Source organism: Salvia hispanica, chromosome 5, assembly GCF_029641045.1.
Source record: "Salvia hispanica isolate PSC_SH4W2 chromosome 5, Shi_PSC_v1, whole genome shotgun sequence".
NCBI classification, from domain to species: Eukaryota; Viridiplantae; Streptophyta; class Magnoliopsida; order Lamiales; family Lamiaceae; genus Salvia; species Salvia hispanica.
This window is the reverse complement of record NC_142696.1, coordinates 39960367-39985007: the sequence shown is the minus strand read 5'-3', so window position 1 is coordinate 39985007 and position 24641 is coordinate 39960367. Positions and strand designations below refer to the sequence as shown.

General features: G+C 35.0%; 6 protein-coding genes across 11 annotated transcripts; 4 read left to right on the top strand and 2 right to left on the bottom strand.

The window, feature by feature from the left end:
- The first annotated feature begins 3715 nt into the window (after positions 1-3715).
- Positions 3716-7255, top strand: MED32 (mediator of RNA polymerase II transcription subunit-like protein). Of its 3 annotated transcripts, none has more exons than XM_089059567.1 (4): positions 3716-4010; positions 4830-5317; positions 5946-6390; positions 6883-7255. In XM_089059567.1, exon 3 carries the CDS (start codon positions 5953-5955, stop codon positions 6388-6390), a length of 438 nt encoding a protein of 145 aa, XP_088915693.1. In that variant the 5' UTR covers positions 3716-4010; positions 4830-5317; positions 5946-5952; the 3' UTR covers positions 6883-7255. The 3 variants fall into 3 exon arrangements, with proteins under 3 accessions (XP_088915693.1, XP_047942481.1, XP_047942482.1); XM_048086525.2 differs by lacking the exon at positions 4830-5317 and adding an exon at positions 4554-4623 and having other exon boundaries at positions 3944-4010; XM_048086524.2 differs by lacking the exon at positions 4830-5317 and having other exon boundaries at positions 3718-4010.
- Positions 7256-7849: 594 nt separating this feature from the next.
- LEW1 (Undecaprenyl pyrophosphate synthetase family protein) lies at positions 7850-11127 on the top strand. 3 transcript variants are annotated; one of them, XM_048086522.2, is made up of 9 exons: positions 7850-7928; positions 8191-8256; positions 8438-8489; positions 8979-9249; positions 9367-9428; positions 9701-9884; positions 9997-10093; positions 10448-10530; positions 10929-11127. In XM_048086522.2, exons 2-9 carry the CDS (start codon positions 8201-8203, stop codon positions 10934-10936), a joined length of 813 nt encoding a protein of 270 aa, XP_047942479.1. In that variant the 5' UTR covers positions 7850-7928; positions 8191-8200; the 3' UTR covers positions 10937-11127. The 3 variants fall into 3 exon arrangements, with proteins under 3 accessions (XP_047942479.1, XP_088915692.1, XP_047942478.1); XM_089059566.1 differs by having other exon boundaries at positions 7925-8000; XM_048086521.2 differs by lacking the exon at positions 7850-7928 and adding an exon at positions 7960-8013.
- Positions 11128-11187: 60 nt separating this feature from the next.
- Positions 11188-15382, bottom strand: CLPP6 (CLP protease proteolytic subunit 6). The gene is made up of 9 exons (XM_048086523.2): positions 15193-15382; positions 15040-15089; positions 14741-14804; positions 13789-13990; positions 13614-13679; positions 13323-13463; positions 12685-12738; positions 11645-11737; positions 11188-11358 (listed from the first exon to the last, which is right to left on the bottom strand). Exons 1-9 carry the CDS (start codon positions 15279-15281, stop codon positions 11311-11313), a joined length of 807 nt encoding a protein of 268 aa, XP_047942480.1. The 5' UTR covers positions 15282-15382; the 3' UTR covers positions 11188-11310.
- A 2507-nt stretch (positions 15383-17889) lies between these two features.
- On the top strand, positions 17890-18437 carry LOC125189355 (uncharacterized). The gene is made up of 2 exons (XM_048086639.2): positions 17890-17974; positions 18084-18437. The coding sequence occupies exons 1-2, from the start codon at positions 17927-17929 to the stop codon at positions 18312-18314; spliced, it is 279 nt and encodes a 92-aa protein (XP_047942596.1). The 5' UTR covers positions 17890-17926; the 3' UTR covers positions 18315-18437.
- Positions 18438-19884: 1447 nt separating this feature from the next.
- On the top strand, positions 19885-24003 carry MEE21 (PIN domain-like family protein). Of its 2 annotated transcripts, XR_016130841.1 has the most exons (8): positions 19885-20186; positions 20310-20390; positions 21614-21734; positions 21898-22188; positions 22311-22376; positions 22751-22860; positions 23142-23332; positions 23473-24003. XR_016130841.1 is itself a non-coding variant. In XM_048085689.2 (6 exons), exons 1-6 carry the CDS (start codon positions 19996-19998, stop codon positions 22850-22852), a joined length of 852 nt encoding a protein of 283 aa, XP_047941646.1. In that variant the 5' UTR covers positions 19886-19995; the 3' UTR covers positions 22853-22982. The 2 variants fall into 2 exon arrangements, 1 of the variants encoding a protein (XP_047941646.1); XM_048085689.2 differs by lacking the exons at positions 23142-23332; positions 23473-24003 and having other exon boundaries at positions 19886-20186; positions 22751-22982.
- LOC125188689 (BURP domain-containing protein BNM2A-like) lies at positions 23063-24209 on the bottom strand. The gene is made up of 2 exons (XM_048085691.2): positions 24004-24209; positions 23063-23928 (listed from the first exon to the last, which is right to left on the bottom strand). The coding sequence occupies exons 1-2, from the start codon at positions 24043-24045 to the stop codon at positions 23149-23151; spliced, it is 822 nt and encodes a 273-aa protein (XP_047941648.1). The 5' UTR covers positions 24046-24209; the 3' UTR covers positions 23063-23148.
- Positions 24210-24641: the final 432 nt, after the last annotated feature.

Below are 24641 nucleotides of genomic sequence, written 5' to 3'. Positions count from 1 at the left end.
TATTATTTACATTATCCTCAACTTATTAATCTTCATCCGTTATAATATTGGTATTTTATGCATCTAAATAACATACAATTCCATGAATCATTAGAAACTTAACATCCACAATTTAATATGTGTGCAGTAATACATGTGTGTGTGTAACATATGCTATTGTATATTATTAATGCACTACATATGCTACTATATATATTAGTATTTGTGCATAGAAAAACACACTTTAATTGCTCTTAATAGGAAAAAAAAAATTTAAAAAAAGAAAAGTTATATGCTGAAGTTTGAGTCACCAGATAATTTAAAAATTATATTAAAATTAAAATTTACAAAATGCTAAACTAAAATCGGGTAATTTTCGGGATTATCGGGTATCCCGAGCGGGTATCGGGTATACCCGATACCCGCAAAACCAAAAATTTGATTACCCGATCCCGCCCCGTTACCCGTTTCCGTCGGGTAGCGGGTACCCAATACCCGCTACCCGTTTCGACACCCCTACCTAATTAATTCTCCAAAGAATTGATGATGGCTAGCTACTTCTCCACGTGATGTTTTGAATACTAGACCACAGATCTTCTCTCTGGTTCCCGAACTGTACTCCAATATCAGTGTGGGCTGATCTCACCGGAATACTAGGACTTAAATAAAGAAGACAGAAGAAATCATTTTCCAATTTGGAGAGAATTTCGAACTCTTAGTAGAGGGGGACGAAAATTTTGTTGTAGAAACTTATGATTTTTGTCTCCTTTATTCTCCTATTTATATTAAGTTCCTTTTGGGCCCAGACGGGGATCTATGGAAGGTTTTGGATTTGGGCTCATCCAATTTACTTTTTACTAATTAAATTGAACCCACAATTTAATATAAGCTTTAATTAGAATATTACGAGCAGCCACTACAGAAGTAATATTGAACTCTCCCCATCCAAATCCAAAATTATAAGTAATCCGGGTTTCCATTTTAATTTTCATTTCACGCGCTTAAGATAAAAATGCCCATTAATTAATTAATGGCTGCTATAGACTTAATTAATTAACTTCTTATTAATTTCAAGAGTGGACTTAGCATGAAACACTTATTTATTATTCATAGAGTGATCAAACTCCAACTAGCTAGGTTCCGAATAATAAAGCCTTGTTTCGCGCTCCTCTTAAGGACATTATCAAACGAGACTCACCTCGCGCACGATTCAACATAATAGCAATCCTAGCACCGTTAGATATTAATCACCACTACCCAATATATCAGGATTATTGGGTTACGAAAAACCCGCACCATTTGATAAGTCAAAGTAATGCATAATCAATACCGCATGCTCAATGCTAACCTATATTGATTAAGAAACAAACATTTATCAAGACCTCGCCTTTCAGTAGATAGCATAAAGACAAGTCTTGCTGTTAGATCCGTTCAGTGCTTTACCACACCAATGTCATCTTATTTCAGTAAGGATTAGAAATATGCAGACTGACATTGCAACCTTTCACGATGGATAGTCTAATTCCATCTAGGTTGTGAAATTCTTATTTTTCTTTGTTTAGGATTGACCGTGTTACCTTAAAGTGGACGCCGCCCACAACCGGTTGATGCACTTTTTATTAGCACTAAATAAACCTGCAAGTATACAGAGTATATATAGTATAGCTAAAGGTTAGTACCGGATATCGAACACGGGGAAGACGAACACAAAGTGTCTATCCTCTACTAAGACTCAAATACTATCCGGAAAAACAAGTGGGTTTTGAAAACTTTTGGAAAACTAAAAACGAATAAAACACGGAGAAAGACGATAGAGATAAGGGAATCCCAAAGATGTGTGTTCACAGTTATGGTTTTACAAAATTCCAACTACAATACCTTAGCACAGTTATTACTTTGATAGAACGAGTCACCTAGCTTATGCTCATGCGATACAAGCGTTGATTACAAGATTAGGGTTGTCAATCATAACACGTAACTCCAAAAAGCTTCTAAGACCCTTGAAAAGTCCTCACTCTCAATTAACAATGCCGTTTTAAGGGGAGCTAACTGTAGCGTCTACTAAGTGGATCTAACTCGCTAGAACTTTGTCGCAGTTATGAAGCAAGTTATATTAAATCATACACAATTGTGTCACTCAATCATGCAACATCAAAATTACTTAGGGAAGAAACAAAGTAAAAACAAAACGGATATTAAATAGAAAAAAGGAATTTGTATAACCAAAGTCGTTACTAACACATCCCTATAATCCTATGAGTTTAGTTACACATAAATGAATAAGCTAAAAACATAGATTGAAGGGAAGACAATTTGAACATAAAACTAAAGCAAATAAAACCCGTAGGTTGAATCCTTGTCGTTCTTGATGTTCTTGAAATCCTTCTCCAACTCCTTGCACCAATGAAATACTCTAGGTCTTGATCTCTATGAAATATTTTGCAAGTAGAAGTTCTCTCATTTTTTGATGAAGCTTGAAGTTTTATTTATAGGGGAAAACCATTCATTGTTGTAGAAGGAAAAGATCTTCAAAATATGGTAAATCTGAGCGCAAATCTAGGGCTTATCGAATTCGCCGCCTTTCTCCGGTGGGCCGCCGCACCTTGGCCGGCGGTCGCCGCGTTGGAGTCCAGAGAGTATGTTCCCTCGGCGGCGGGCCGCCGCACGTCTTCCGGCGGTCGCCGGACGAGACTTCTCTTCCAAGCACATTTTTCCGAGGCGGACCGCTGCATTGATCTGCCCGCCGGGCGCCGGCGGTCGCCGCACACATCCGCGGCGGTCGCCGTCTGACTCCAGATTTCCAAACTTGGCGCTTTGGCTCTCTTTTTTGGCTCAATTATGCACATTTCTCACAAAACACGTCAAAATACCAAAATAGACAAAATATGCAAAAAATGGATGTGTAGAGTGACTTTGACATTAAAAACGGACCAAATAATGGCCTTAAAACAGTGCAAAATCCGAGCGTATCACCGGTCTACTAAAACAAAGACTTAGACTTTGTTAAGTTAACTTATACATTTAAACATGCATTAACATCCATTAAATGTAAAATATAACAACATTATGACAAAAATAATATGTTTTATTCCTTGGAAAATAAAATAAGAGTTTTACAGTATTCAATCACTCGAAATGTGATTTATAGTGTACAAACTCTAACATGTGGATGCTCTAAGTAATTTTTCTCAAAGATATTATTTTAGTAATGAACCAAAACTTATACTACTCCCTCCGTTCCTTCATAGTTGAGGCAAATCTTTCAATACGGAGTTTAAGAAAATGATGTTGAGTATGCTAAATAACAGTAGTAGATAGCTAAAAAAGTAAGAGAGGAAAAAAATATAGAAAAAGTAAAGTAGAAAATAAATAAAGTAAGAGAAAGTAAAGTAGAAAAGAGAATAAGAATTACTATATAAAAATGATTAAACTATAAAAAAACTTTTAAAAATAAAAAAATAACTCAAATATGATTAAAAAAGGGAAAGTACTATAATTAAGAACACCTAACTGAAGAAGTGATTAAAATTCTAAATTATATCTAATTAGGTTCACTTCTAAAAAAAGATAAAAATACTGAATGAAAACTTCTACCTCATTGATGGATATGTCTTTGAAAATAAATACTCATACTATCATCATGTATTTATTTATTTATTAGGCACTAAACATATGATCAACGTCCCTTTTTTTTAATATTATATGAATTTCAAGTACTCCTCACTTGGCCTGTAATTTTTACAGTAGAATTGATTTTTTTTTAAAACCCTAGGAAACTCATATCTCCATCCCCTCTCCATCTCGAGATTCCACCTTCCCTTCTCCTGAGTCGACATCTCACTCAGCCACAAAGTTTTCAATTCCTTATTATCTCTTTCTCAATCTCTCTCTTCACTGTCGAACTGCCGTTTGTTACCGCCGCAATAAATCGGTCGTCGCCGGCCACAATCAGTCATTTCTCATTCTTCCAGCTTCTCTCTGCACACCTCACACCTCCACCATCCGCATCGCCCCAGCCCCGAGGAGTCAAGGTCCTTGTGTAGTTTTCTTATTTTGCTTGATCACGATTGAAATTGCATGTTTCCTTTTGGTTTTGGTTGTATCTATGTTTATTTGTGCGTGTGGTTGTCTCTCGCGTTTGTGAAATAGTTCATCAATCGATCTTGGCATGTGAGCTAAATCAACTCTTATTAAAACGTTGTTACTTGAACGGGTAAAACAAATAAATTTGTAAGCTTATGTTGCACTTTGGCATATAGATCTCAGAGATTATTTTTCATATGCTTCTCCTCATTTGTTATCTCATCTGCAATAGAAAGAAACATTTTTAGTATTGTCTTCAATAAAAAATTTTCTCCTTTTTTTTAGATAGGTTATAGATTGTCTGCTTGGAGTTAAGCAAATATGGCTAATTGACATTTTTCTTGGGCTAGATTTATTCTTATATCTACATGGTGTATAAGTTATTTCAGATTCTTCTTACTCGTATTCTTTAGTTTATGTTATTTTGACCTTTTGAGTTAGGTTTTATTTGTCTTATGAGTTGTATCTTACTAGTATTTGTTAAATTGCAGTTAGCTGTGATTCCCTGTTATATAGAGCTCAATAGCTTGTGTGGCTCTAGTTTCTTTGTAAAACACAGAGGTACCCATAAGCCTTACTGTTATGAATAAGCATTTCTGTAAACACACTCATCTCTTGCAACATAAATTAAGTATAAAAAATATTTTGAAATAGTCAGTTCACAGTTATTTTGAAATGCACCACTGTGTGTTTTATTCTATGCTGATCTTAGTTGTTGAGTGCTGGCCTGATCAGCTCCTGAGTCTGTCCCCTATTTCTTGTCTCAGTTGAAGTTCTAAGGCTGAGAGCATTGGCTTCATTTTCTTTGCACAAGGAACAATAGAGTTCTTCGATCTTCCATCTCCCATCTCCCATCTCCTTTTATAGATAGATTATTCTTAATTTTCCTATTCTTGTGCAGATTTCTCTTCAGTAGGATATTGCTTTATCTCTTTGCTGTATTGCTGACTCCAGTATTTTTCAGGGCTTGTTATTGCTGTAGTGTTTACACATGTATAGCTGGCTTTGTTTTTGAGAAATAGAACGACTTTGCATTTTTATTCTTGTACTGGATCGACTGCAGCTCCATTCTTTCATTTTTTGACAAAATCTTCATCTTTATTGCTAAACCGAACTAGAACTAGCTATATCAAAACAAGATGGATTTTATCTGCTACCTTGTGTTCTAGAGTAGTATGCTCTCTCCTTTGCAGTCATTATAATCTCTAGCCATTTCTGGAATGCAACCATCAGATTAGTGCAGTCTACCAGAAAAGTACGCTTAGCTTCTTTGTCTGCTAGTATTTTTTATTAACACATGTTACCCACAAACTATAACAAAATTTGAAAAATTAAAAGATAACAAACTAAAAAGTGATAACAATATAAGAAAGAAAAATGAGGAACATAGCTACAAACATGAAGTTAAGAGAGAACAATGGTAGACAGAAAATAAGTCTACAAAAATGATTTTTCAATCAATGAATAGGGTTGGTATTTATAGAGGTTTAAAACTTCCTGTGTAAGCCAAAACTTCTTTGATAAGCTAAAAAGTCTTTGCAGAGCTCAAGGCACAAGACCTGTCAGTGCTGAACTGAATATCTCTGTAGAGTTCAAGGCTTCAATATAGACATGCTTTTGCAACTACAATGTAGAGCACAATGGTCATGATAAACGTGCTTTTGTCAGTTTATAATATCAAATTTGAATCTAAAATTTATAATATGTAGCAGATAAGTAGTAGTATGATATATTCTCTAAAGTGATTCTTGATGTTTCCCACCAAAATGGTAGAGGATGGCATTTTTCGTGAATTCTCAGGAAACTATCTTTTTTGTATATGTAAAAGATAGATTGCATGCTCCATTATTGAAGGCAGTTGTTGATGTGGCTTCCCTCTGCAGACTTCGGATGGACAATATAGTGGATTCCTTGACTACTGCCCATCAAGAGTTCATTTCTGCAGCAGCTAGTACATTGGAAGCAAAGGAGAACTCAGGTGGTCAAAAAACTCCTGCCACTGATGCTGCACTAGAGAATTTCAAGCAACGTTGGGAGCTTTTCCGAGTTGCTTGTGATCAAGCTGAAGAATTTGTGGAATCTGTAAAGCAAAGAATTGGGTCCGAGTGTCTTGTGGATGAGGCTACTGGCTCTGTTGCTCCTAGACCTGGCCAGCCTGCTCCAAGTGGTCTTCCACCGATCAGTGCTGTTCGCTTGGAGCAAATGAGTAAAGCTGTTAGATGGCTGGTGATTGAACTGCAACAAGGGTCTGGGGCTGGAGGTGGCACGTCGCATCCTAACTCCGCCGCTCCTTTTGATGCTAGATTTACCGAAGATCCTGCTCAATAGGTACTTCCAGTCATTTGAACTGTTCTGATTTCAGAGCTGTTTCTGAATACAAGTTGTATCTTGTCCTACTAGAACGAGTTTTTACTTTCAATTCTAAGTGAAATGCCTATCATTATTTTGATATCAAAGTGAAAAAGTATAACTTGGACACTTGGTAGCTAAACAAGAAAACTCAAACCATGATTTTACCAATTAAGAGGTCTAATTGGACTAATATTTGTAAGTTCTGTATTAAGGTCCCATATCATATTTGTAAGAGGTCTATGATGGACCAAGTTTTTGTGTAATCATGATGGTAGACCTGTAAAGAAATGTTCAGAGGTTCATAATAAAGTTATAATTGGCTCTTCTCCATAGTTCTACTCTCAATTATCTCCTCTATTGGCATCATATTGTGTGGTTTACTTATTAGATCTCCAGAATTATTTCCCCCCTATTGCTCTAGTATATCACTTGATTAAGCTGTACTAACTTATATTTATGGCTTGGTAGGTGAAACCAACCTCTGGTGCAAGATTCTTCTTCTTAGCCCTTTCAAAAGAATTCAGCGTAGGAAGATAGGCATTTATGCCCCTGATGTTATCTAATCAGGATGAAGGTTCCAGTCTCCAGTCTGTGTAATTAGGCAAAATTGGCAGTCACGGCTATACTGTGATATCTGAAAATGATGAAGAATGAAACACACGGTCTCAATGATACTTGTGGCTTACTATGTGTTATTTGGGGAAGCATTGAAACTTAGATATTGTACTGTTGTTTCACTTTTCTTGAGACAGAGCAACACCATTACCAAAGTCCAAAAGAGGATGTATGTGATTCTGATTTTGAGAAGCCATATGTGTGATATGTGAAGTAATTTGGCTGATGCTCCAGTTTCCAGAAATTTTATTGTTGCCTATCTTAGTTTCCAGAAATTTTAATGGTGAAGGATGTCAGGTAAGCTATCCGTCGTTGTCTTTTGCCGCGTGTGAGGCTTATGTTGATTGAATCTTGATAAAAAGGTGATAATGTATCATAATATGTCTAGTGTGGTGAATGTTTGTATCCAGAAATAAATTGTGGCGCCTATTTTTTATGCAATGGTGTTGTAAATAGATAATCCCAAACAAGCTTCTGGAATTGTTAATTGAAATAGACAGGTTACTTATTTGGCCTTGAGCAAATTGTGGTCGTGGAAATAATAATACTGCTAGTATTTCGTTTTAATAGCAACTTTTGATTTTTGGTAATTGTTAAACACATTGTACTATATTTAAGATAAAAAATTGATGATGGTGGTGCATTTGATAATCTACGGTGATGTAAGTAATTATGTAAAATTGTAGTAGCAAATTACGAGTTCAACATGTTTAGTACTATAAAATAATAAATTTTACGGAATTTGTGAAATCAATAATAATTTATAGAAAATATTAAATGAAACTATATAGTAGTTGTAGCATAGTAAAATAAAATAAATCGAAGTAATAGGGTGTGGCCCGGCCCGCAATTGTGACCCAAAATGAGCAATAAGATTCAACTCCACATTGCGATTTAAGGTAAAACAAGCCTCTCTTCGTCTCTCTCCTCTATTTCTCACTCATCATGCAGAGCAAGTGTTGCTGAAGCAGGCACAATTTACGTGTGACTTCATTTCCTATTGTTTTCTTCCTGTTTTTTCTCCCCAACCCCAACTCTCTCTTTCTTCTTATTTTATACTTTTTCGCTTTCCGTGATTCAATTTTCACTATTTTCCCTCTAATTTTCGCAATATGATGCATTATTAATTAAGTAGACTTTGTTGTCTCCATTTTATTCTAGGCTTTCCGATATGCTGGACATGGATTTCGTTCATCTGGCCACCTTCCTTCGCAGGATCGAATCAAAGTTAGCACCTCTTTTATTTTGTGGTTTCTCAAATTGAATTTGTTTGATTTTTGTAAATTGTTTTAGTGATCCCTGTGCTCGTAGTAATAGGGTTCCATGTTTTTGTTTTTGTTTATGTTTTCGTACTTTTGTTATTAGAGGAATTTGGTGTAGATTAATTTTTGGTTTTGGATGTTTGCAGAGCTTTGGATTTAGGGGATCGGATGCAGAAGGGTTACAAAAGGATATGGTCGGTAAGTGAGTGCAGACTTCTGTTAATTAATTGTTGAAGTTATACTGCTATATTTTTGTGTTATTGTAATGTAAAATGCAACTCAGAGTACTTTACATGTCATAGAGTATAGGTGTGAGATTATGTTAGTTTCTGGTTTAGTTCAATTTAGATTTTCCGTAACAGGTTTGTTTTACTAGCAATAAAATTGCGCCAAACTACTGAAAATTTGAAAACACAAATTTGGTTAGCCTTGTGCTGTACGGCTCCCAGAATTGACAGAGGATTCATTTGTTTTTACTAGTTCTTGTCAAACTAACTTAACCTTCAAAACAAAGACAAGACACTTTTGCTCATTTCCCAGGGTTTGGCTGGGGAAGTGAACAAACAGCCATCACGTGATGCTGGGAAATTCTTTGCTTTGCACCTTTGTGCTTAGTATCTAAATGTATTTGCTTTGTGGCAATATATTCTCAAACTTTAGGTGTTATTTTGTCTGAACATATTGCAGAGTGGCGACCTTGGCCTTTACTTACTTTGGCTTATCATGCATCTGATTGTGAGCATTTGGTACTTTGCTGTGGATTTGGTGAACGCGCTTGAGAGCTACCTCATCTCCAGTGGCTTCATGAAGCAATATAAAGATCTTGACATCAGTAAAGTTAGGTACCTGGCTGTTGTTCTGGACAGTGAAGAAGCTCTTGACACTATGAAAGTTCTTGAGCTACTGAGATGGCTCACGGCTATGGGATTGAGAAATGTGTGCCTCTATGATCCAGAAGGTACAGGGGCTAAGATACTGTGTAAAAACCCTGATCGTGAATTGGTGATCCATGTTAAATATTTGTGTTTACATCTTTCCGGGCATAATGGTGATTGACTGTTTCTTTGCGCTGTAGGAGTGCTGAAGAGATCCAAAGATGCCCTATCTCTATGGTTAAGAAGTGAAGTGATTCCAAATGTATTGATCTCGATCTACATTTTCTTAATTCTAGGTCGCTAACTCATTCTGCAGTTGGTCATCAACTAAGATGCCCATATCATATGGACCAATTGGTTCACTTGAACTCGATATCCATTAAGATTTTATAATTTGTCATCCTCTTATAATTTCATTTTATATATCTTTTCAGCAAGTGATATACTTTAGGTTTCATGGGTGTTACACGGGAAATAGAAATGGCATTCTGAATTGTTGGCCTCTAATAAGAAAATCAATGTTTTTTTGTGCAGGGAGCTAACGGGGATGCACTTGTTAAGCAGAAATACCTGAACTTGGAAGTTATTTCTTTTACTGATGGGAAACATGCAGTTGCAAAAGCAGCAAATTTTCTTCTAAAAAAACATTATGTAAATGCTGATGCTGAGGTTCCTGAGTTGACCGAGTCTGATATGGCAGATGCTCTTGCAGAAATAGGTGTGTTTTGTTTTAGTGTTGCTTGTTTATTATTTAATTACTTTTCTGTACAAATGTATATACAGAGATATAATGCCCCCTGGTGTATGATGGGATAATTTTGATGAGACAGGGTATGCGGCACCCGAACCTGACTTGATGTTGATTTATGGACCTGTGAGATGTCACCTGGGTTTTCCAGCATGGAGACTTCGTTATACTGAGATTGTGTGAGTGTTTGCATTTCACTTCTTGAAAATCCACCCAGTTAATTTTATCACTTTTTTGGAATCATTACCTGAGAAATCTTCTTCAGCAATGCATTTTCCTATATTAAAGAAATTATCATACTTGAGTTGCATCAATCTGAAAAGGAATAGATTTGCATATACCACCCTAATTTATATACCCTACCATATTGGAAGAGCAATGATGGACAAAGAGCAAGTATGATTCCAATCAGTAGCATTATATCTCTTATTGCATAATTGCATTGCAGCGAAAAAGGATAAAGCAGTTTCAGTTTTGTTATCTCTGTTTTTGAATTCAACAATAAAATTTTCATCCCTTTCTTTTTATTGCAGGCACATGGGACCCCTCAAGTCTATGAAATATGGCGCCTTAATAAAAGCCATTCGTAGGTACACTATGGTGCGTCAGAACTACGGTATGTATAACCGCTTCAATCTGCAAGATGAATCAACTTCTGATGATATATATATAGTACTACTATGTTCTATCTGCAAGTATAAAACTTAATAGAAAAATCTTTGCAGTTCAACTCTCCAAAGCTCATTTGAAGAGGGATCATTGTTTTTGAAATTGAGGCCATAATTTGTTGGAAGCCAATTCCGCTATTTTTTTCATGTTATCCAATATACATACACTTCATAAGATCAAAATGACATTTTAAAAGTACTCCAACTTAACTGGTGCTCTGGTGCAAGTTAAATTCTTGAACTGGTGTATCTCAAGTAAAATGTCATTTGAAAAGACATTTCAATATTATGGAAATTACATAATTTATGGTACTCCTATACTGACTTTTCACCCCTCTTGTCTCAGGTACATGAATTGGTGTATCTCAGGTGACATTTTCCTCCAGAGACATTTAGAAGAATAAGATACTTGTTACACCATATACATAAGCAGCAATGCTCAGAATTATGTATGCTATTTAGGCATTGTGTGATACCTATAAATGCTACTCAATCAACTGTATTACTGCTATAAATCAAATATCTTATTTTTCTCTCTCCTATAACACTATTTTCTGCTGCAACTATTATTGACCAAAAGCAAGGATGAACAATCCAATAAAAAATGGACGAATAATAATTTCTTGCATTACATTATCGAATGAGAGAAATATTGATTATGCTACATAATTCCATCGATATTTGTTTTACAATGGTACAATTGATGTAAAACCTGAAGTGATCTAAGTTCAGTACTCTGTTTCCAAAACCCCATCAATAAGACCAAACTCCATGGCCTGCAAATGAGTAAGACAGGTAAGGGATCCAAAGTGAACAATAAACTGACAATTATTGCTTCAATGGCTGGAGTATAAGGAATATGGAGACACTTATTGCTTCAATAGATCGGTCTTTAATCAGCTACTTTTTTACTACTTGATGCGCTACCTCTAATTTCTAATCCACAAACACCCGCCCACTCTGCTTACTGGACATAATCACCTTGTGGTTGGTACCTTCTTACTAACATTTTTTAAATTTCAAGAAAACAGAGTATGCATACAAAAGCCAGCAAAACATCACCTCAGACACAGATAAGAATCGGTCTCTCTCTGTGTACTGTTGTACTTTCTCAAGAGATTGTCCAGTGAAGGCAGCATACATTTTGTCAATTTTCTGCATTCGATAGTCATGAGGATAAAGTTAGACTGATATAATGCATGCTAAATCAGAAGGTAGTGATTTGCATACTGTTGAGTACATTCATCTAATATCCAGGTAACTTATTTCAACTTGTAAGATATAGTGTTAAATTAAGACGCAATGGCCTCGAGACATACAATTATCCTAGCACTATTTTGATGCTAGCTAGAGAAAACACTATCTGGTACTTGTAGGACATGAAAAGTCATACATTTTGGTAAGGTTCTAAAGAAAGTTGATGTTATAGAAGCATATCAGAGGAGAGGTATCATCAAACCATTTTACATTTTAGCCACTTTAGGGAATGATTCCAACATGCAACATCTACCACACCAGATCTTACAGCAACATGATATATTAGAAACACATGCAGAAGTAGATTTCACAATATCCAGTAAAATTATACTCCCTCCGTCCCACAGAAAAATAATCCATATCCATTTATAGAAACATTATCTCCTTCTCTTTTACTACCTTCGTCCCCCAAATATTGTCCCACTTTGACCCGGCACGAGTTTTAAGAAATGTAATGGAAAGTGAGTTGAAAAAGTTAGTGGATTGTGGGGCCTACTTTTATATATTAGTTTTATAATAAAATGTGAGTAGGAATGAGTTAGTGGAATATGGGGTCCACTACCAAAAATGGTAAAAAGTGAAATGGGACAAACTTTGGGGGACGAACGGAAATGGAAAAATGGGACAAACTTTCAGGGACGGAGGCAGTACTACTTGAACATTTATGGGCCCCACCATTCACTACATTATTTCAACTACTTTTTCTCATTCTCTCTTATTTTAACAATTACACATTAAAACCCGTGTCATCCCAAATGGCCTATTTCTATGGGACGGAGGGAGTAGTATATAATCTAGAAACATACTCCGTATTAAAAATGTTAGAAAGAGGCAGAAGTGTTTACATGGCGAGATTGAACTGCTTCATTTACTTGGCGCCTTACATCTTCCACATGGCCCTACAATCAGAACTAGCAGGTCAGCTCAAATTAACATATTAATAAATAAAAAATATCAAGAAGAAAGTTAACTGGATTGAACACAGCTCAATATAAAATCATAAAATTTCCATCATGCTAGTGTTACTGAGTTCAAAATTTTCTCATGATTGATGATTCACAGGGCATCCAATGCTGCCTATTTTATGGCCAGTGGTGGTCTAAAAGAGGGCATATTACTGGACAGAATGCTCTGATAAGTGTTAATGCCAACTAGAGCACAAGATCAACCTAAAGTCAACATCAACTAAATCTTGATAATCACGAGTAGCCCAAACTAGTGGATAAAATATAATACTTTGTAAGTCACTGAAAAAAATACGGGCTTACAGCTTCATTTTATTGATTCTCTTTTCTATGCAAAAAAAAAACATATGGCACCATAATTTGTGAGCTTATAAATACAAATATTTTGGGATGGAAATATTATGTTATCTGGTCCTCTTCATGTTTCACTCTCCACATTCCAATTTCAAATATCACAATTGATGATCTATTCCTAAAATTTCTCCAAAATAAATACCCATGAAAGGATAAGCTCATACCCCGCACCCACTTTGGGGCTGATGTATCATAATACGAGCATTTGGCATGGAATATCGCATTCCTTTTTCACCACCAGCAAGAAGAAGAGCACCTTGGCTTGCAGCTACTCCAAAACATACTGTTCCTACCTTGGGCTTTATCTGAACAAATAGTTAGATGCAAAAAATTATCATTACAAAAGTTCAAAGCAACGGCAAAAGATGCACGGTGAGATAGGCATCAACTCCAACATTCATTGAACATGAGAGGAAATAGGAAAACCAGTTGCAAAATCTAATTAGCTATCTTACCCAGGACATGCAGTCATATATTGCCAAGACAGAGTAGGTACTCCCACCCGGGCAGTTCAGATACATCTAATAATGGAAGAAAAGGTTAATATATATCACCAGCTCATTCAGATAAGCCTCAGTAGTCTTATGCTTGAGATATATTCTGCGTGAGATCTAAAGGTTATATATGTACCAAAATATCCGATTCTTCATCAATTGTGGCCAAAGTCACTAGTTGAGATATCACTCTCTGAGCTACTTGGGAATTGATTGGCTGCCCAATGAAGATTATGCGATTTCTGAATAAAACTGTAGATAGATCCAGAGGTCCTCCTGGAGTCATGACTGCTGGCATAACTGGCGGATTTCCCTTTTTGGCTTCTATAACAGAATTACTGATAGAGGAAATATTTAGGTGAAAATTTCCAAGTGAAAGACCAAGTGAAAGATGAAATAGAAAGTGAATATAAGATCAGACAAATAGGACTGAATTAGAAATGATGGATCATAAACAACATGATTAAATTTTAATCTAGGAACAGATGTCCTAACAGTTTGGAGAAATTTACGTCCAGCTAAAATTTCCCCTGACAGTTATATAACCATCACCAGCACATCAAAGCAGAATTTTCTTCAGGCATCAGAGTTTGTGTATATCCTTGAGAAGAATTATGCAAAACACTGTAATACCAGAATGAAGCTAGTATGGACACAAGAACAAAGCTTATCCCATTTATGATCCGAGGTGTCCACAGTGCGCACAAATAAATTTCCACAAACCTGGTTGCATAAACTAAGCTACTTCGTCACTTTGTGATGACTCGTGTACTTCTTCAAATACCCAGGAAAGCCAAGATTAAGTAAGTAATTGCATGTTTAGTCATTTTCAGATACATCAATAATTTTGTGGTTCTAATTTCTATTATGTCTTTTCTACATGTTATGCAAGTACAAGAGGCAGAGACTAATGCAATTCTCTCTTCAATCATGCTTATTATTAATAAGAGTATTAAACACACAACTTATGACCAAAAATTCAGATTAAACTCGGCGAGCAGATTTTCAGAATTATCTTACTCATCAAACGCACCTCAAAATCCATCTAAAACAAATATGTACAATATCTCAAAGATAGAAAAACTAACCTCAGGTTAGCATAATCACCCTGTTCAAGCTTTAAAGGCAATTTGTTTTGTCCACACGAAAACCCTGGAAATATCAAACGTCATTCTTAGTCATCCCATTCTCCAATCCCCCACACTCACTCTCCTGGATTCCCAATAAACGAGGAGTAAAAAGTAAAGCAAAAAATGAATCATCCCGCCAAACTACTACTCCCTATATAGCACCAAAAAAAATAAGCAATCACAATTGTACTTTAAAATCATAACTAAACTCAGATTTAAATTTTTATCATACAACACTATGGCTGCAAAGCACATACCGATGGACGAAGAATCGCCGTAGGAGCTTGAAAGAGCTGACGCTACAGGTCTGAAAATGAAGAAAAGGGGGGAAAAATTAGTTCACTCGATGCAGTGTAATAAAAAAATACGGAGTAATTACAGAAGAACAGCAGCGTTGCGAAAAAAATTACCGGGGCTGGAACAACTGAGAGGTTGGGAATCTTCGACGGGGAGAAGCAATCGACATATTAAGCGGCGTCGCCATTGCTGATGTTACCATCCTTCCGATGATGAACGAAAATGGCGAAGAAACGGATACTGTTTTGTGTTGGGGGTTTGGGTGTCGACCCTCACCAATTAGAGTCGCGTTTTAAACACCCGACTCTCTCTTCGCGAAACCTATTTCTTTTTCATTTACTTCGTTATCCTAGTACTTTTTTGTCATTTTAAAAATATGGAAATTTTTTTATTTCATAACTTGTGGATTTTAAGATTTTTAAAAAAGGGAGTAGATTTTTTTTTCGTTTACATTTTCTGTTGGGTCTTATTATATCAGAAGCTGCATTGGATATTTAAAAATCTGTAATTACTAACGTTCATTTAAATAAATATTTATTCGTTACTTATTTCAGTGAAGTGGACTCTGTCCATTATACTAATACTGGGCCACTTTAATTTAATTAGTCCAATAAATATCAACACAACTTGTTTCAGGAAAGTGGACTCAATCAATTATATTCTTGGGCCACTTTTATGTTATTAGTCCAATAAATATCAACATATGCACTACATTTTGCTGACAATTCGAGGATGATATCTCTGACCATTATATATCACACCAAAATTTACTAATTTTACTTAAACTAATTACGCTAAATTTAAATTTTATATTATTTTTTTAAGTACATGTCTCGTCGATATCATAGGTATTGTTCCAAATTTTTTTTAAAAAAAGAGTTTGAATTTGATACGTGGTTGGAAAAGTTTTCTACAAAACTTATTTTTGACGTATGATTGGAGATGGTCATTTCAATCCAATTCATTACTAGTATTTATATAAGAACGGATTGTAAGTTTGTTTCACGTGGCAAAACTATTACTAATAATCTAGCTTCATAATTTTAGAGTGGACCTGTAATATATAGATTTGTTGGCATGCACATATGATGGGATATATCACAATTATTTTTTAATTATTGAGATTTATATGAGCCTCCAAAAGGAGCCACATTATCAATGTTTGCAAGTCAACTAGAGTTATGTAGAAGTTAATTTTAAAAGAGAGCTATGTAAAAGTTCCAGCCTTATTTTCATGACCATGAAATCATAATGATATGCTTAACATATTTTCACTGCAATAATAAAAAAAAAAGCGCCTGACTTAGGCGCCATTTCTGTGCTCGCATAAATCATATTGCTTGCCATGAAGTGGTCATAGATTGGTGCTCGGTATAAACACTGTATCTTAATCTTCTATGATGATTAAATACAGAACTTGAAGGAATATGGAAAACTCAACATTATTTAAGTAAGTATTAAGTCTATACATTTACTATAACTCCACTAAACAGAGCTTATACTATTACTTATGTAGTAACATGATTTGGAGCTTGACTTATGAATTAATAGCAAAGCTCAAAAATCTTCATGATCTCAAAAGCAGATTTTTGCTTTTCTTTTTAGTCAATAAAAATCCAACCAGTTTAGTAATTATGCATATATATAGGTCAAATCTAATTTTTTCCCCTAAAATATTAAATAAACGAAAGGAGGGGTTTTGAATGTAAAGTAAAAAATTAAAAGCACTTGTATTTTTATATGGTTAATTGTGATCAGAAAGGATCTTAACCAGTAGTATTATATTCGCCCAAGTTTGCGTAGGAATATAATCAAATTTAATTCCAGCTTAGTTTATTAAATATGCGTTTATTCGAGCTAGATAAATTAAGTTAAATATTCCCTCCGTCCCATTTAAATGCAACGTTTACTTTTGCGCACTTATTTTGGAAAAATTATAATAAATAACTAAAGTGGTGAAAAAATAAAGTAAGAGGGAGAATAATGTAGAGGAGAGTCCCCTTTATATTATTCTCTTTTTTACTTAATTTTTTCTCCACTTTAACTATTTATTATTATTTTTTCAAAACATGTGTAAAAAAGCAAACGTTTCATTTCTAATGGGACAGAGGGAGTATTTTACAAGCTTGCTATGTACTCCGCATGCAGCTCAAGCTTGAATTTATTATGATCCAAAAGGCTGAATTATAATTAAACCTTTTTTCATATTAGAAGATAATATATATATTCAAGTTTGTTACACACCTCTTGATTATTCATTGAACATATCTAATATATACTCCGAATCCCAACATTTGCCCATATCTTTGTAATAGTTGAATTGGAAGCGTGGCCAAAAGAAACATATACACATGATTAAGGGAGTGAATAAAATCTATCTAAATTAACTTTCAAGTTTGACACTCATGCTTCAAATGGATTAGTTAAACTCCCAATTATAATTTATAACCATCACATAACTTGAGAAACGTGATAATTATAATTTTATTGTTACCTCTTGTCATTTTAATTAAACAACACATCTCAGGTGTGTACCCTTTTAATTTTGAAAAAATGATATTACAATCTGGATATTTCATATCAGTCCCATGAAATTTATATATATCACATCATTTCTGCAATATAAGTGATATACACTGTAACCACTAGATAATTTAGGAAATAAAACTGCAATTGTATGTTTTGGAACATGACTTAGCCAGCACTATTTTTTTCAAAGGTTCACAGCCTCCTAAGGTGTGATTTTCATTATAGAATCATTATCTCTCCTTACCAAAAACAGTACTCACAGCTATATGAATCAAACTATAAATACTAAGTCAGAGGTTGTAACATTAGCAACTCAAGATGAAAACCGGACACTTCTCATCGTTGCTTCTTTTCTTCCTCGTATTGGTAGTGTATCGTACTAGTTGTTGTTATTGTTTTTTAAAATCGAAACTCTACTGTTTCTTGTTCATTTCAATTTCTTCTTAAATTTGTTCTAATGAGTATATTTTTGCAGCTTGTTTGTGTGGACGGTGCAAGAAGAGGCCCCGAAGAATACTGGAAGAGTACGATGAGTGATGAGGATATGCCTAAGACAATGCGCGATTTGATGAGTCCAAACCCGACCTCTGATTCCATAGATTTGGATCGTTTTGTTAGAAACTTCGAGACCAAACCTAATGTCATTATATATCATCCTCGTTGTGTTCATTCCGAACAATTGAAGCCGCAAGCTTTGAAAGATTGAAGATGTACTTCAAGCACGAATGAAAAATGGATCAACAAAATTTGTAGACTTGATAGTTTACGCAGTCTTCGAGTTTGGTTATGCTATATGTGATCATAATAAAATTTCACATGCAATTCTCTATTTTTACATTGCCGTAGTTTGTTTATCATGACCCTATATTCCTTTATTTTTACACTATTATTTGTATTTATTACTGATGTAAATTTTGCTTTAATTTCTAATGTGTATTTCTTTAAAATGACAACTATATTTAATAATAAATGTATATAATGACATATTTTATAAAAATATTGTGAATTTTTTATTTTTATTAAAATAAAATTGGGAATACTAAATTATGAGTTTGTTATAATTTGTTTCCAACTTTGACAAGAGAATACGTTAATTATATAATGATAATATTGATAAATAGTGGAGTGTTATATTGCTAACTCAATACTTAATTGCTAACTACAACTAAATAATAGCTATTAGATATTCAAATTAAAGGCCTAGATCATCAACTCCGAAATGTCAATATGATCAACAGAAAACGTCAATAAGGCCATAAAATTAATTCTAAAAAATATTAATAGGGGTATTAATGTCAATTAACTACAATTAGTTATAATTAACTTTTAAAAGAAATTCCAAAACTTTAAATTCATGTAACAGATATCAAATTAAAGATAATTTTGTAAGGATTCCAACCATATACTACATGCATATGTTCTGACGTCAAAATTCGAAAAAAAAATTAATTTTTTTTTTTAGTTTTTTCGTACCGCAGAAATGTCAATATAATATATAAAATATGTCAATATAATACATGTAAAATGTCAATCTAAGCATTGAGTTAACATTCTTAAAGCATTGTGTTGATATTTTCGAAACACTATATTGACATTTTTTAGTAAGTTTGATTTTTTATAATGTACTACCTATGATTCTAATAAATACTACCATTATTCAAATTATATATTTATATTTTTCAAAAATATTTGACATTTTCAATATTAAAACCATGATTTAGTGGAATATGTTAGAAATTTATTTTAGATATGTGTGAAAACGTATACTCCAGTATTTATCTCTATATACACAATATGTAGTTATTTGATAAAATAATAATGAGATGTAGTTTAGGTTGAATTGTGAGATTTATTTAATTAGAGGGGTGTCTATGAGTTATTATTACATAATTATTCATTAGAATTGAATCGCGAAATTCAATCTCGTGATTTAAACACAAATATATACTCTCTCCGTCTCAGATAATTTGGGACACTTTGACTCGACACGGGTTTTAAGAAATCTAATGGAAAGTGAGTTGAAAAAGTTGATGGGATGTGGGTCCTAATTTTAAAGTATTAATTTTATAATAAAATGTGAGTAAAAATGAGTTAGTGGAATATGGGTCCACTGCCAAAAATGGTAAAAGTGAAATAGGACAAATTATGCGGGACGACCTGAAATGGAATATTGGATCGAATTATCTGGGACGGAGAGAGTATTTAACCATGAGATATAATATTGATTATTTATAGCTAAATTTTTACAGAAACTAAGTTGTGGGCTATCTATATTAATATCGAAAAAAGAGAGAGCGAAAAAGCCCTAGAAAATTCTCCATCCTTTTTTCTCCATCTCCTCTATCTCCAGCGTCGCCTTATTCTGTTTGTTAAGTTAATAGGTTGGAATGAGGTTCACCAAGCAAAAGCGGCACCGCAAAGCTGTGCGATTTTTCACGTCCTGCTTCGGATTTCGGGAGCCTTTCAAAGTGCTATGCGACGGGACCTTCGTGCACCATCTTATAGCAAATGGAATTGCTCCAGCTGATACCGCATTGACAAATATCCTTGGTGCTCCCGTCAAAATATTCACCACCAGGTTTTGCCAATGCCTTGATTGTCGCTATGCGGCGTTTCTTTTCAATGCTTTATCTGACCGCGAATTGTGAGCTTAATATATTGATTTGGTTAACAAAGGGCTTTTTTAATTCACTTGGTGCAGATGTGTTGTTGCAGAGTTGAAAAGCCTCGGTAGCTCTTACTCTGACTCGGTCGATGCTGCGCGTAGCCTGATGGTTGCAAGGTTTGTTTTTTCAATATTTATGCTTTCTTTTATGCTATCCTTAGTATCATTCAATTAATGGTCATAAAATTCGGAACTATGCCAATTGGTAAGGAGTATATGTTTAAGAAGGGTTAATGCCAAAATTGTGGAGATGAAAACGAATTATCTCCAATCTTGAGTGTGCTCGTGTCCTTAAGAGCTAATGGTGACGAGAACGAGATAAACACGTCTGGACGTAGCAATGTTATCAAATAGTGGATATGGCGGCGCCATGGTGCTATGGCATGGTGTTCGGTGGTGGAAACGCCATAGGACCATAGCACCGCCATATCCGCCATTTGACAACATTGCGTGTGTACCCCATTTAGGAATGGGGCATTATGCAAGAAACATGGATGTTAGAGTTGTATTTTATGCTTTATTAATTGTTTTAAGAGTTTTAGATGATATTTTTTTTTTCTAATTTTTGAATTATATATAAATATATAAGTATTACTTTATTAATTTAATTATTGACCGCCATATCCGCCATACTAATACGCCATATCCCTGCGGCGGTTTTTAGGCGAACCGCCATAAGCCGCCATACGAGATTGATAACATTGGGACATAGTCAAAGAACAATAAGGGCCGTGGTTTTACTTTGATAAATTGAAGATATGTGGAAATGATAAAAAAAAGTATAAACTTGATATACTTAGACATGCTATCTCAAGTTGAGGACAGCCTCACATTGAAATCACCAGTTCACCAATCACCATTTGAATTTGCCGATGGCATTTAAATCCAGTGTTTGTTCTCTTTTCTTTTTGAGTTTTCTCTGGTTGCTTGGTTGATCCTAGATTAAGATGGACTATAGTTGCATAATTGTAATACATATTAAAGGCTCTGGGCGTTATAAGCTAGATAGGGAATTTGATTGAGTATGGTACTGTATTCCAGTCATTGTGTGACAATGTTGCTAAGTACTATGACAAGCTTCATATGGCTAGGCGATTTTAATTAAGAAACTATCCAAAAAAGGATTAAAGGGTTATTAGTTGTGTCATAGATCTCTTCCCTTTGAATAATTTACCTTATTTACTCATCCCACTATTAGAACCTATTGGTTGCTCTTAGAGTCAATTCATTCACATGAACTATTAATCATCCTTTAACATATATAGATTGTAACCTGGAAAGAGAGTGTCTTGCAAACTGTCTGAACTTTGTCTATTAATGGTAATGTTTCTGTTTTATAGATGTGATCATGAAAAGCGGAAGAGTGCTATAGCATGCATAACAGAAGTTATTGGAGAAAAAAACACTGAGCATTTCTTTGTCGCCACACAGGATGCGGAGCTGAGGAAAAAGTTTCAACAGGTTCCTATTTCAATTTTAGAATAATCATGAAATAATTTTTTAATGTTATGAACGTGTCTCAAGAAGTAAACATCTCCTTATCTTAAATGCTACATATGAATATTCGACTTTGTCTTAGTCATACGTACTTCCAAACTGCTGTTCGCTAACTTTTAGCGGGCAGATTCCAGGTGTGCCTCTAGTATATGCTCTCAGAAATGCGCTCTTTCTCGAACGCCCATCAGCTTTTCAGCAAGAGACTGCAAAGGCTGCTGAAGAGGAACGGTCACGTATGACTGAGTTGGAGTTGAAGATGCTAAAGTTAAAGAAGAAAAAAGTAGCTAATGATGAAGGAAGGACTTCTTCTGAAACAGAAGAAGAACAGAGTTTAGAGACACTGATTCCCAGGAGAGATGTTAAGATGACTAGAATCGATAAAGCCGATAAAGCTCAATTCAAGCGGAAGAGAGCTAAGGTTAGTTATTTGGAGTCTCACTCTTGCTTTCTTATATAGTATATGGAGTATATCTCAGTGACAACAATGCTAAGTATTGTCTAATGAATACCTTGATTATGCAATATTGTTGTCTTGTCCAGGGCCCAAATCCTCTATCATGCAAGAAGAAAAAGAAACAAGGAAATACAGATACTGCTTCAGAAAAGGTCCATTTAAAATGCACTTTGCCTGCTAATAATCCACTGGGAAGTACTATAATTATATCAATGTTGCTTTTTTTTTTCTACCTAAACATGGTAATAGACTTAGTTTTATTTGGAGTTTGGAAATGATAATTAGCATATCGTTGATTTCACTCGAGTCTAATCAACTGTGTGAGCAATTGAACTTCAATCAAGTCCAAAGGAAACTTGGCATATAGTCAATCGGTTCCTTTTTTCAAATACATGTATCAACCCAATGAGTTTCTAGCTGCAACTTTTAGCAGGATTATGATTGATAGTATATACAACCAATAATTCCAAAATATATTTGGGTGTATTCTGTTATTTACTAACGACTCTGTTATGTCATTGATCAGATGAGAAGTACAGTTCGGTTGCAGGAAGGAGATGGTGATAATAGCGCAAGAAACAGGAAACGGAAGAGGTCGAGGAAAAACAAGACTTCCACTGAGTCGTGATGCAGATTGTATTTCTACAACTAAAACTTTCCGACTTGTACTAGAGCTTGTACCTTCATTGACCCTAAGTTTTGCAGAGATATGTTACAATTCAATACAGATGAAATCAATTTATCTTCCTTTTGATCAATAGATGAGATTGAATTCATTGAAATTATGCCGCTATTTGTGTTGCATTAGTAGTTTTCTCCAGAAATATGAGGACACATGTTCTATCTCGGATTATTCCAGCAATTTTATTGAAGATCATTACATAAACTGAATAACAAAAGTACATATGACTAAGCAGCTCAAGCTCAAGCCTGCTGCATCAAAGCAGCCGAAGGAACACAGACAAAGTTATCAGCTGGAAAGAAATGGCACACTGGGGAGGAGCCTGGCTGAATTCCGAGCACCTTGAAGGAGACATGGTTGCGGCTCCACTGCGACGTATCCATATGGCAGACTGCAACTGCTTCTACCCGGTCTCCATTCTCTCCGGTAAGTGAAACATTAAACACCCTGCTCTGGCTCTCTTGGTAATGGCAGTAGAAAACAGCATAAGGGTAAGGCATCGTATGGCATGCCACAACCTTCGAAGCCGGATATTCCTTGACCCCTATGATCTTGTACTTCTGTAGAACGGCACTGGATGGTGTGATGTGAGTGGTTGACAGAATCTTGATCTCGGTCCCTGAGCCAATGATGCTAGAAGCAAAATCAAGCATCGAACCCCAAGATGTCGGGCAGGTCTTAGTCTCACCCTTGATGGGCTTCGTCTCACACTGGCGGAGGGTATCCTCCATGGCAGTGGCTTGAGGCGAGCCCCGGGGGAAAGAGTAGACCTCAAGGAGGTGGTTGAGTTGGTCGGATGAGAAGGGAATGGAATCGGCTTCCTCTTTTGGGAGCAAATGAGCAGAGACAGAGTCCAGTCCTCTGCTCGGGAAGTAGATGGGAATGGTGTTTCCTACCGTGAGATCCTCCACGAAGAAGAAGACGATGACTGAAGGATCCATGTGGTGATGCATGTGGGGTGATGAATGAACTTGCTCAATTTTCATATCCATTTTTTGCAATCCATTTCCATTAATAGCTGCCTGCCAAATTTATCACAGTTTGTTTACATGAAATGGACCAGATTTTGTGTTGAAATTTGGAGTTGAAACATTTACCAGTAGAATGATGAGGCTGAAGAGTGGGAGCTTTACATCCATTTGATCTTCTAAGTTGATGCGAAATCTACAGATTTCAATATTTTCTAGTACAACTGTACAAGTTATGGATTGAAATGAAATAGTATTAGGTGGCAATATGTTTTTTTGTTGATGACTATCTTGATTGGACAGGCTTGAAGGTATTATTATTAATTATATGAACTTTTTTTGTCCCAGACACTTCAATAATGAGCAATGGAAATGAGAAGGCAATTGATATAAAAAACATTACATATCCACCTAGCCTTTATATCTGGTATTCTATGCAGCTATTACTAAAGAAAGGATAAAAAAGAAACAAATGAATATGTGCACCCCAAAATAACCAAAATTTCTGGTATATACCAAAATAAATATGTTCGATTTACTGTAACTATTAGTAGGATAGAACAACAATTTCATTTGATAATCGACAAATGACTTGCATGATCTATAAAATTATAATATAGTCGTAATTTTGTAAGATGCTTTCTCTCTAATTATATGTTATCTTAGATGTTCATGTGAGTTGTAATTCAAAAAATACTTTATTATTATTATTATTATTATTATTATTATTATTATTATGTATGAAAGTCCATATTCTTACAAACATT

Coding starts and splice junctions, on each gene's coding strand:
- MED32 (XM_089059567.1), top strand. CDS start 5,953: ATGGACAATATAGTGGATTCCTTGACTACTGCCCATCAAGAGTTCATT.
- LEW1 (XM_048086522.2), top strand. CDS start 8,201: ATGCTGGACATGGATTTCGTTCATCTGGCCACCTTCCTTCGCAGGATC. Junction 9,250..9,366: donor GTGCCTCTATGATCCAGAAG/GTACAGGGGCTA, acceptor TTTGCGCTGTAG/GAGTGCTGAAGAGATCCAAA. Junction 10,094..10,447: donor CTTCGTTATACTGAGATTGT/GTGAGTGTTTGC, acceptor TTTTTATTGCAG/GCACATGGGACCCCTCAAGT.
- CLPP6 (XM_048086523.2), bottom strand. CDS start 15,281: ATGGTAACATCAGCAATGGCGACGCCGCTTAATATGTCGATTGCTTCT. Junction 14,805..15,039: donor CGGCGATTCTTCGTCCATCG/GTATGTGCTTTG, acceptor TGATATTTCCAG/GGTTTTCGTGTGGACAAAAC. Junction 13,680..13,788: donor ATGAAGAATCGGATATTTTG/GTACATATATAA, acceptor TTCCATTATTAG/ATGTATCTGAACTGCCCGGG.
- LOC125189355 (XM_048086639.2), top strand. CDS start 17,927: ATGAAAACCGGACACTTCTCATCGTTGCTTCTTTTCTTCCTCGTATTG. Junction 17,975..18,083: donor TTCTTTTCTTCCTCGTATTG/GTAGTGTATCGT, acceptor ATATTTTTGCAG/CTTGTTTGTGTGGACGGTGC.
- MEE21 (XM_048085689.2), top strand. CDS start 19,996: ATGAGGTTCACCAAGCAAAAGCGGCACCGCAAAGCTGTGCGATTTTTC. Junction 20,391..21,613: donor CGTAGCCTGATGGTTGCAAG/GTTTGTTTTTTC, acceptor TCTGTTTTATAG/ATGTGATCATGAAAAGCGGA. Junction 21,735..21,897: donor TGAGGAAAAAGTTTCAACAG/GTTCCTATTTCA, acceptor TTTAGCGGGCAG/ATTCCAGGTGTGCCTCTAGT.
- LOC125188689 (XM_048085691.2), bottom strand. CDS start 24,045: ATGGATGTAAAGCTCCCACTCTTCAGCCTCATCATTCTACTG. Junction 23,929..24,003: donor TCAGCCTCATCATTCTACTG/GTAAATGTTTCA, acceptor TAAATTTGGCAG/GCAGCTATTAATGGAAATGG.